This window comes from Gobio gobio (genome assembly GCF_949357685.1).
Source record: "Gobio gobio genome assembly, chromosome: 3".
NCBI classification, from domain to species: Eukaryota; Metazoa; Chordata; class Actinopteri; order Cypriniformes; family Gobionidae; genus Gobio; species Gobio gobio.
The window spans coordinates 53231556-53243623 of NC_137099.1; the positions used below are offsets into that span (position 1 = coordinate 53231556).

At 42.0% G+C, this 12068-nt stretch overlaps 1 protein-coding gene across 1 annotated transcript in view; it reads left to right on the top strand.

Moving 5' to 3' along the window:
• The window catches only part of ugp2a (UDP-glucose pyrophosphorylase 2a), a 15112-nt gene extending 6387 nt beyond the window's left edge, over positions 1 to 8725 (top strand). The window contains exons 4-8 of the mRNA XM_079812710.1: positions 1912 to 2352; positions 4122 to 4319; positions 4389 to 4631; positions 7497 to 7601; positions 7681 to 8725. Coding sequence (XP_079668836.1) covers positions 2317 to 2352; positions 4122 to 4319; positions 4389 to 4631; positions 7497 to 7601; positions 7681 to 7788 — 690 coding nt within the window. The 5' untranslated portion in view covers positions 1912 to 2316 and the 3' untranslated portion in view covers positions 7789 to 8725. The remainder of the gene's footprint in view (positions 1 to 1911; positions 2353 to 4121; positions 4320 to 4388; positions 4632 to 7496; positions 7602 to 7680) is intronic.
• The last annotated feature ends 3343 nt before the right edge of the window (positions 8726 to 12068 follow it).

Below are 12068 nucleotides of genomic sequence, written 5' to 3' on the forward strand. Positions count from 1 at the left end.
ACAGAGGTCAAACGTTTCCTGTAGTTTTTCAGCAGGTTTGCACTGCAGGAGGGATTTTGGCCCACTCCTCCACACAGATCTTCTCTAGATCAGTCAGGTTTCTGGCCTGTCGCTGAGAAACACAGAGTTTGAGCTCCTCCAAAGATTGTCTGTTGGGTTTAGGTCTGGAGACTGGCTAGGCCACGCCAGAACCTTGATATGCTTCTTACAGAGCCACTCCTTGGTTATCCTGGCTGTGTGCTTCGGGTCATTGTCATGTTGGAAGACCCAGCCTCGACCCATCTTCAATGCTCTAACTGAGGGAAGGAGGTTGTTCCCCAAAATCTCGCAATACATGGCCCTGGTCATCCTCTCCTTAATACAGTGCAGTCGCCCTGTCCCATGTGCAGAAAAACACCCCCAAAGCATGATGCTACCACCCCCATGCTTCACAGTAGGGATGGTGTTCTTGGGATGGTACTCATCATTCTTCTTCCTCCAAACACGTTTAGTGGAATTATGACAAAAAAAGTTCTATTTTGGTCTCATCTGACCACATAACTTTCTCCCATGACTCCTCTGGATCATCCAAATGGTCATTGGCAAACTTAAGACGGGCCTGGACATGTGCTGGTTTAAGCAGGGGAACCTTCTGTGCCATGCATGATTTCAAACCATGACGTCGTAGTGTATTACCAACAGTAACCTTGGAAACGGTGGTCCCAGCTCTTTTCAGGTCATTGACCAGCTCCTCCCGTGTAGTTCTGGGCTGATTTCTCACCTTTCTTAGGATCATTGAGACCCCATGAGGTGAGATCTTGCATGGAGCCCCAGTCCGAGGGAGATTGACAGTCATGTTTAGCTTCTTCCATTTTTTAATGATTGCTCCAACAGTGGACCTTTTTTCACCAAGCTGCTTGGCAATTTCCCCGTAGCCCTTTCCAGCCTTGTGGAGGTGTACAATTTTGTCTCTAGTGTCTTTGGACAGCTCTTTGGTCTTGGCCATGTTAGTAGTTGGAGTCTTACTGATTGTATGGGGTGGACAGGTGTCTTTATGCAGCTAACGACCTCAAACAGGTGCATCTAATTTAGGATAATAAATGGAGTGGAGGTGGACATTTTAAAGGCAGACTAACAGGTCTTTGAGGGTCAGAATTCGAGCTGATAGACAGGTGTTCAAATACTTATTTGCAGCTGTATCATACAAATAAATAGTTTACAAAATCATACATTGTGATTTCTGGATTTTTTTTTTATAGATTATGTCTCTCACAGTGGACATGCACCTACGATGACAATTTCAGACCCCTCCATGATTTCTAAGTGGGAGAACTTGCAAAATAGCAGGGTGTTCAAATACTTATTTTCCTCACTGTGTCAAATTAGTAATTTTTGGAATTAAAGGCAGTTTTGGAATTCTGATTATATTATTTTTTTATAATCAGAAACAAATAATACAATCAACGTCAAGCACACAAAACGTGCAAACGCAGACATCTGGGTTTGTGCCGAATGAGTGAGGCATGTGAGCAAAAGTGTATTTGTATAGCGCATTTAACAAACGCACGTAGTTTCAGTTTTCCTTTTAATAAATTTGTTTTTGGGCCTGAATGCCACTAATGTATTTATTTGTTTTATAGTTATATTTTTCATTCCTGTATTATAAATACCATTAAATTTAAAGGATTTAAATTTGAGGGGAACTAAAACACGTTTATGGTGTTTGTAAACGCTTTGTTTTATTTACAGGTATACATGTTGCGTTTTCCAGAAAATATTGTGCTCATATTTTGTCAAATTCAGTATTTTAGAATAGTGTTTATGGAGCTAATGTCCTGAAAATCATATGATCCAGTGGTTTTGTTTTGGTATTTTTTTTATATTACGCCCCAAAATTTTGAATATATTGTAAATATGCAAAAAATATATCAGCCAGCTTTAAGGAACATTTGTTCTCACAATAAAACATCAATAATTGAGGTATTATTATTTTAAGATTGATTGACCCAACTGCTAGGCCACAGCTTTAACTGCTTTGTTGATTGTCAACTTGTCTATTTTCCGCTCCTGCACAGGTATCCCAGGATCAATAAGGAGTCTTTGTTACCAGTGGCCACTAACATCGGCCTGACGGGTGAGAATGAAGAAGCCTGGTACCCGCCCGGGCACGGAGACATCTACGCCAGCTTTTTCAACTCCGGCCTTCTGGACAAGCTCATCGCTGAAGGGAAAGAGTACATTTTTGTGTCCAACATTGATAACCTGGGCGCCACGGTGGACCTGCACATCTTGAACCACCTGGTGAGCCAGGCCAGCAGCAAACGGTGCGAATTCGTCATGGAGGTCACCGATAAGACACGAGCTGATGTGAAGGTGAGTGTTGTTACCATGCCAATGCCAAGAATATTCCTCTTTTCATTGCAGGGAATGCAAAAGCAGAGCAGCATGAACATTCTTCAAAATTCCTCATTTTATGGGTTCAGAATTGTTTCGAATGGCATGAGGGTGAACAAATGACAGAATTTACCTCTTCGGTCTTAAAGCCCTGATATACGCTATATTGCAAAAAGTATTGGGACACCCCTTCAAATCATTGGATTTAGGTGTTCCAATCACTCCCATGGCCACAGGTGTATAAAATCAAGCACTAGGTTGACCCGTCCTTCGGATGAGACATTAAACCGAGGTCCTGACTCTCTGTGGTCATTAAAAATCCCAGGATGTCCTTCGATAAAGAGTTGGGGTGTAACCCCGGCATCCTTGCCAAATTTGCCCCATTGGTCCCTGTCCATCATGGCCTCCTATTCATCCTCTTATATATACGATTGGCTTCATCACTCTGTCTCCCCTCCACCAATCAGCTGGTGCGTGGTGGCCGTTCTGGTGCAATATGGCTGCCGTCGCATCATCCAGGTGGAGATGCTGCACATTGGTGGTGGTTGAGGAGATTCCCCCCTTCTATATGTAAAGCGCTTTGAGTGCCCAGAAAAGCGCTATATAAATGTAACAAATTATTATTATTATTATTATTAGGCATGCAGACGCTTCTACAAACATTAGTGAAGGAGCTCAGTGAACTCAAGTGTGGTACCGTGATCGGTTGTGCAATAAGTCCATTCCTAACTCACTACTAAATATTCCACGCTCAATTTTAGTGGTAGCAATTGGGAACAACAGCAACTCAGCCACAAAGTGGTAGGCCACGTAAAATCTCAGAGTGGGGTCAGCGCATGCTGAGGTGCACAGTGTGCAGACTTTCCAACTTTACCAACTTTCTGCAGAGTCAAAAGCTACAGACCTCCAAACTTCATGTGGCCTTCAGATTAGCTCAAGAACAGTGTGTAGAGCTTCATGGAATGGGTTTCCTTGGTCGAGCAGCTCATCCAAGCCTTACATCACCAAGTGCAATGCAAATCGTCGGATGCAGTGGTCAAAGCACGCCGCCACTGGACTCTAGACCAGTGGAGACGTGTTCTCTGAAGTGACCATTCACGTCTGGCAATCCCATGGACGAGTCTGGGTTTGGCGGTCGCCAGGAGAACGGTTCTTGCCTGACTGCATTGTGCCAGGTGTAAAGTTTGGTGGAGGGGGGATTAGGGTGTGGCGTTGTTTTTCAGGGATTGGGTTTGGCCCCTTAGTTCCAGTGAAAGGAACTCTTAATGCTTCAGCATACCAAGACATTTTGGACAATTTCATGCTCCCAACTTTGTGGGAACAGTTTGGGGATGGCCCCTTCCTGTCCCAGCATGACCAAAGCACAAAGCAAGGTGAATAAAGACATGGATGAAATGGTTTGCTTTTAAACAATCTATTTTATAAAGCGCAATATAAATAAACATGACGTGACTTGACTGGAAAGCCGGATTGGTGAGCTTGTGCAAACATATACACATCGCTATGATCAGATGCTTTCTTAACAGCTGTCATTTTTGTTGCATGTTAATTTTGCTATTGAGAGGAAAACGCACAGCATATACGTCGCTCTCAGCAGAGTGGACGGCGTGGGATGTTTGCTAACAGCATAATGCTGCAAAAGTATTTCAAACTTGCCCCTAAGCGAAGAACGGAAAACAACTGAGGGAGTATATCAGGTCCTTGAAGCTGATTGGCTAATGCAAATCAGTTGGTGTTGTGTGTTTCAGGGTGGTACGCTCACGCAGTATGATGGTAAACTCAGGCTGCTGGAGATCGCTCAGGTGCCCAAAGCTCACGTAGACGAGTTTAAATCCGTCACCAAGTTCAAGATCTTCAACACCAACAACTTGTGGATCAGCCTGCCGGCCATTAAAAGGCTTCACGAAAAGAACGCGATGGACATGGAGATCATTGTTAACCCTAAGGTGAACAACACACCATGTACATTAACACATATCAACGTTTGTGTATGAAACGGTGTCTTCTGTCTCCAGACTCTAGACGGCGGTCTGAACGTCATTCAGTTGGAGACGGCTGTGGGCTCTGCCATGAAGAGCTTCGACAACGCGCTTGGCATCAACGTGCCCCGCAGCCGCTTCCTGCCCGTCAAAACCACCTCTGACCTCCTGCTGGTCATGTCCAACCTGTACAGCATGGACGCGGGGTCTCTGACCATGAGCCCCAAGAGAGAGTTCTTCTCAACACCTCACGTCAAACTGGGCAGCTCCTTCACCAAGGTAAGCCCTGAGGCGGACTGTCACACTGTGCCGCTTATTCTGGCCAAGAGCCGCCCACTTAGATATCTAATATAAATTAGATATTTAAAACATGAAAGAAATTTGCGTAAAAATGAGGGCTGTCAATTTAATCCGTCAATTAATTAGTTATAGGAAAAAAACACTACATTTTGAGACACATTTAACGCCTTTCCTGCCTTTCGTCTTCACTGTAGCTCAAACAGTAGAGTGTGGCACTAGCAACGCCATGGTCATGGGTTCGATTCCCAGGGAAAGCAAGGACTGAAAAAATTTAATAATGTGTACCTTGAATGCAATGCAAGTCGCTTTGGATAAAGGCGTCAAATTCAGACTTCTAGACTTCTAACACACACGCCCCGCCCCAGACCTACGTAGTTCATATCACTGTTCATAAAGTTGACTGATGATGAACATGAAGCAGGGCAACAGCTCGCTGTGTGATGAAGCCTATAGAATGCACTTTGAATGACCATACAATTTAAGATTTTGGAGCAAAAATGCCCCTGTATGAGTTTGTCTCATATTTATATCATATGATATAGTAAAGCAATATCACACGAGTAACGAACGCAATATCAAACACATCCTGTTTTTGTCCCGAATAACACAAGTGCAAAAGTGAGAATGATTTTATACAATAGTTCAATAAGAAGTTAATATTAGGTTATATTTTAGACACAATATTGTCTGCTTTTGCTCTATTTTGCCAATGAAAATATTACCAATAAAGTGAGCAGAACTGTTGTGCGTCTCCATGTAACAGACAGTTACTGCCCCCTACTGGCAGTGTTAGTTTATTATTTAGAGTATCACTTCATTCATTTAATTTTTCCATATTAATAATAAAAAAAAAAAACATTAAAGGGTTAGTTTAACCCAAAATTTAATTGTCATCATTTACTCCACCTCATGGCCGTTGAAGCCTGAAAGTTTGTGTAATAAATTATAATGTGTAATCATTTAACACAATTATTTATTTTATTAATAATAAAATATTTTAGATTTCAAATGTTTATATTATAATATTTTAATTTAAAACAAGTTACTTTCACAGACATAATTCAGTTATTCAAGCTTTAAGGCCTGAAACATTGAATTACTTGTACAGTAATTAAGTACTTTTTATTTTAAAGGGATAGTTCACCCAAAAATTTTAATTAGCTCATGATCTACTCACCCTCAAGTCATACTAGGTGTATATGATTATTAAAAAAATGTCCTGGCTAATCCAAGTATTATAATGGCAGTGAATGGGAGCACTTTTTTCATAAGTTGAATACGAAAGGCGGTTGGGCGGAGCTAGATATTTTACTTTATAACATGTTAAATATGGATATTTTTGGTGGCTTCGCTGCAGAAGGCCTTTATTAACCCCCTGGAGCCGTGTGGATTACTTTTATAATGGATGGATGCACTTTTTTGGGCTGCCATTATAAAGCTTGGAAGAGCCAAGACATTTTTTTTATATAACTCTGATTGTATTCGCCTGAAAGAAGAATGTCATATACACTCACCTAAAGGATTATTAGGAACACCTGTTCAATTTCTCATTAATGCAATTATCTAATCAACCAATCACATGGCAGTTGCTTCAATGCATTTAGGGCTGTGGTCCTGGCCAAGACTCCAAACTGAATGTCAGAATGGGAAAGAAAGGTGATTTAAGCAATTTTGAGCGTGGCATGGTTGTTGGTGCCAGACGGGCCGGTCTGAGTATTTCACAATCTGCTCAGTTACTGGGATTTTCACGCACAACCATTTCTAGGGTTTACAAAGAATGGTGTGAAAAGGGAAAATCATCCAGTATGCGGCAGTCCTGTGGGCCAAAATGCCTTGTTGATGCTAGAGGTCAGAGGAGAATGGACCGACTGATTCAAGCTGATAGAAGAGCAACTTTGACTGAAATAACCACTCGTTACAACCGAGGTATGCAGCAAAGCATTTGTGAAGCCACAACACACACAACCTTGAGGCGGATGGGCTACAACAGCAGAAGACCCCACCGGGTACCACTCATCTCCACTACAAGTAGGAAAAAGAGGCTACAATTTGCATAAGCTCACCACAATTGGACAGTTGAAGACTGGAAAAATGTTGCCTGGTCTGATGAGTCTCGATTTCTGTTGAGACATTCAGATGGTAGAGTCAGAATTTGGCGTAAACAGAATGAGAACATGGATCCATCATGCCTTGTTACCACTGTGCAGGCTGGTGGTGGTGGTGTAATGGTGTGGGGGATGTTTTCTTGGCACACTTTAGGCCCCTTAGTGCCAATTGGGCATCGTTTAAATGCCAGGGCCTACCTGAGCATTGTTTCTGACCATGTCCATCCCTTTATGACCACCATGTACCCATCCTCTGATGGCTACTTCCAGCAGGATAATGCACCAGGTCACAAAGCTCCAATCATTTCAAATTGGTTTCTTGAACATGACAATGAGTTCACTGTACTAAAATGGCCCCCACAGTCACCAGATCTCAACCCAATAGAGCATCTTTGGGATGTGGTGGAACGGGAGCTTCGTGCCCTGGATGTGCATCCCACAAATCTCCATCAACTGCAAGATGCTATCCTATCAATATGGGCCAACATTTCTAAAGAATGCTTTCAGCACCTTGTTGAATCAATGCCACGTAGAATTAAGGCAGTTCTGAAGGTGAAAGGGGGTCAAACACAGTATTAGTATGGTGTTCCTAATAATCCTTTAGGTGAGTGTACACCTAGGATGGCTTGAGAGTGAGTAAATCATGGGCTAATTGTCATTTCTGGGTGAACTATTCCTTTAAGCCTACTTTGTAAGAACATACTTTCCACATCAGCATGAAAGAAATTGAACTTTCTAGGTTCGAGACTTCCTGAAAAGGTTTGAGAGCATCCCAGACATGCTGGAACTGGATCACCTCACCGTATCAGGGGACGTTACCTTCGGAAAACAAGTGGCGCTCAAGGTACGTACGGATGGAGGCATTTATGAGCATTCACAAGCATTGTGTGTATATATCGTAACTCGTTGTCTCTGTACAACAGGGAACGGTTATCATTATTGCCAATCATGGAGACAGAATCGACATCCCGGCTGGAGCGATGCTAGAGAACAAGATCGTTTCCGGAAACCTGCGCATCCTGGACCACTGAGGCCTTTACAACCACGTTAGCTGTCCAAAATTTCACCTGGACATTTCTGTGTATGTGTGGAAATGTGTGTAGGATTTGAGTGTGACCATCAAAAGCCGTCCATCTGATTAGTATTAAATGCCTACGAGAAAACAATCATTCCCTGTAAATGCTTTTCACAGTGAATTTCAATAAGGGCTGTATAGAAGTCAAGAAAATTGAAGGGAACAAAATATGTGAATATGTTCTCGAAATGTAAATGTCTAGGGAGAAACACAGTAAGTAGCATTAGCAACACTTCCAACAGATAACCATCCAAAAAATGTAGCTTAAATACCTCTGCTCTGAACAACTAGAATATGAACAACTTTTACTGTATCTTCTGATCAGACTGCATAAAAGTGTTCTTCCTCACTGTTTTTGTCTCAAATTTTTCCAGTGCAATTGTCTAAAGATTCTTAAACTGGAGATATAAAATGACATAGAATATGAAGTCTCGTTTTCTGTGAAATTGATCAAAACGAAGTGAGTTTTGCTTAAAACAAGAACAAATATCTGCCAACTGGCTCAGAAAAATCCACTTCATTCAAAGGGAAACTCATCGACAGATATCTGTTCTTGTTTTAAGCATAAACCCAAACACATTTTGTCAATACTTTTTTCTTCATTTTACATTTGCATCTCAAATAAACGTATCAAAGATCTTTTTTTGATACTTGTATTGGAAAAACAGGACAAAAACACAGAGGAAGCTATAATTTTTTGCAATGCACGCAGCATTTAATGCCATAACTTTATGATATCAAGAGTTTCTGCTCGGATTTAAGGGGGAACTTTGAGACCTGCAGAAACACAATGTTGCTGTTTTTGGAGTGTATAAAATGTCTCAAATGACTATAAATGCATAATTATTAAAGGGTTAGTTCACCCAAAAATGAAAATGTAATTTATTACTCACCCCCATGCCGTAAGACCTCCGTTCATCTTCGGAACACAAATGAAGATATTGTAATAAACCCAGTCGCCACTAGGGCCCCTGGGGAGTTTTCTTGTGGACTTGCACTCTCGCTGCCACCACCTTTAATTATAACCAGGTAAGGTCTGGGAGGAGCACTTAAATGCACACTCACGAGCCACTTTAGTCAACAAAAGTATAAAGTTTATTAACAATAATAGCAGCCTTATGGCATTGTCGCAATTCGGTATCCTGATTACATACACTGGTCATTTCATCTCATTCTACAGTACACACACTTTAAAAGGATCACCAATACACGTTCACTTCACAGCAACCAATAAATAGTGGAAACTATTCTAGACACAGCACACTTCATTAGAAACATCATAGCATAAATCCCATCTCTACGTGATAACCAGTACACACAATCAGCATACAGCATTTAAAGCGACGTAAGCACACACGACAGACAATACACTAACAGTCTCGGACTTCCCTGTCCGTGCCCGACGACACCCCGCCGTCACAACGAAGACACAGCCTTCCCCTCCGCGGCACTATGAGAGGAAGTTCTCCAGAGTGAAGCCTGCCGGTGTCCACCTATATTCACTTTCCTCTCTACCTTACCCACTGTCTACCTCCGGGCCAATAAGTGGTACCCGGGTTTTCTTCAGCGCCGGTGGTGCTAGCCAGCCATGAACGCCACAAAGCGACCCACGTTACTTCCTGATGGCTGATGTACTGCGCAGCCTCAGACTGAGCTTGACGACGTAGATGTGACGTGATCAGCCTGTCCGACAGTGGCAGGTCTTCTAGTAGTTGTGCAACGTAAAATCTGAATCACCGAATCTTGCAGAGACAGAGAGGGTGAGCAGGAGCAACTTTTGATGAATGAAGCAGGATCTGCAACATCTCTATCTGCGTTTATGCCTCCACGTCCCCCTGATTGCCTCATAGACAGTAAAAGATTGCCTACGAGCTTCTCCTCGGGTCTATACGGTAATTTGCTCAACAGCGCGACACAGTCGCGTGGTTATGACGCAATCGTTAGCCTATATTTTACAAAAACAGCTTCAACGGGGCGATAGTGTAAGATACAAGGTAATGGAGCCTTTTATACATTGTCGTGTTTGTTTAGAAATAAACAATGGACAAATGGAGTCTTTAAACGCCTCAGATGTAAAGATATTCACTGTCAAAGTGAGGCCAAATGAATGGGAGTCAATGGGATGCTAACAGCAGGTGATGGCTTGGTTAGCAATGGGTGGTACGCTTTCCGGGGGCTGGGCTACCCCCTTGATTGTCCACAGGTGTGCTCACCCAGCATGTCCCTCCTTCCATGTTTGTTGCTATGGATGACATCACACAACATCCGTGAATCATTATAATATTTGTGTTGAAATCCGATGGCTCAGTGAGGCCTGCATAGGGAGCAAAGCAATTTACACTCTCAAGATCCAATAGTGTACTAAAAACATATTTAAATCAGTCCATGTGAGTACAGTGGTTCAATATTAATATTATAAAGCGACGATAATATTTTTGTTGTGCCAAAAACCTGCATGAAGCTTCGGAGTGTATTGAATCATTCGAGTCTCGTGTCAAACCACCAAACTGCTGAAATCACGTGACTTTGGCGCTCCGAACCACTGAATTCGATACGCTCCGAAGCTTCATGCAGCCGTGTTTTGAAACCGGTTATCACTATATAAGTTAGGGCTGTAACGATTTGACCAAAAATAAAAACCTCGATTAATTGAACATTATACCTTGATTACAATTAATGGACGATTATTTTGCTTTTTTTTTTTGCTTTCCATTTTTTGCCCTCATAAGGTTTTTGAGTAAGTTCCTGATAAGGGTTGTACTGTAAATATTTCCTACTATTAAAGGTGGATTTTTTTTTCCTAATGAAAAAGTGCATTTCTTTGAGATTTTAAAATACTTGAAGGGAACGGTTCACTTTCAGCAGTTATTGTCTATGGGGCAGATTTCTGTTTGTTGTACATCAGATACAGATAAATTAACACAGTAGTAGACCTACATTACATTTATTTGAATGTATCAATGAGAGAGTGATCGTGTGTGTGAATTACTCATACCATCTCTATTCATTATGAAGCTGTGGTTTGTACTTCAAAGGTATTAAAATATATGCCTATAACGGTTGAGTTTCTAAGCTACTTGATAAATCACAGGACAGCGTTGTTTCTGCGCTGCTCTCTGCGCGCGATCTTCACGTGATGTGAGTGTCACAATATATCAGGCATTAGTTCAACATAATACACATCTGATGGTCTAAAATCATTTTAATGTTCAAACTGGCAGGACTTAAAGGGGTGGTTCCGTGTTTTTTTCCTAGGCTTGGTTGTGTTTATGGGGAGCAGTATAACTATTTTTTTTTAAACGTCATATTTTTCTTATATTTTACCATTATCATCCCCACCGCTGTCTCCACTGTCCTTTGAACGGCTTGTTGGCTTCCTGCTTCTGTGAAGCCCATCCCTCCTTAAAACGCAATGGTTTTAGATTGGTTAGATGGCCAAATGTAGTTTGTAGTTCTGCAACAGCTCTCTCTCTTTCGTAATGACTGCGACGTGGCCTCGCCCACTTTGTTGCGTGTTAGCGGGGACAGTGTTTATGTTAATAGCAAGGGTTTATGATGTCACCAACCCGGGAAGAAGCTTGTTGTAGTCCAAACCGGCCGTTTTTGTAGGCAATAAACTGCCATAACTTTAAAAGACAATATCTCCGTTTGCATTGAACTTTCGGCTCTGTAACTTTGCAGATACTGTTTATGCTCAAGCAGCAACATTACACACTAACTAAAGTTAAAAAAGTGAAATCGCATGCAACCACCCCTTTAAAACACATATAAATGACAATGCTTTGTGAGGACGCAGGTGAAAGAGGTCTGCCTTCAGGGCACGCACGCATTGTCGGGGCGAGACGCGACATGGCTCGGCTCCGTTTCAGAAAAAAGCTGAGCACTGAATGGAGAAGTTCTCCGTATTGTTGTTTTTGAATAGTGCACAATCGCTTTCAAATGTTCAAACTGGCAAGAATTTAAACGCATTTACTTGACAAACTTTATGAGCACGAAAGTGAAAGCGATCTGGCTTCGGGGCTTGCACGTCTCTCTCTGTGTGTGTGTGTGTGTGTGTGTGTGTGGCAGCGCGTAGGCTATAAGAACGGCAATTAACGGACCTGTATAAACTGTGTAAAACATGCAGTTACTATAGTGATTCTGGGCATCTATAAACACAGAGAACTGCTCCTGCATCTCTCTGTGTGCCTGCAAACTGCACTTGATGTGACTGATGGGGCGGAGTCACGTGACTAA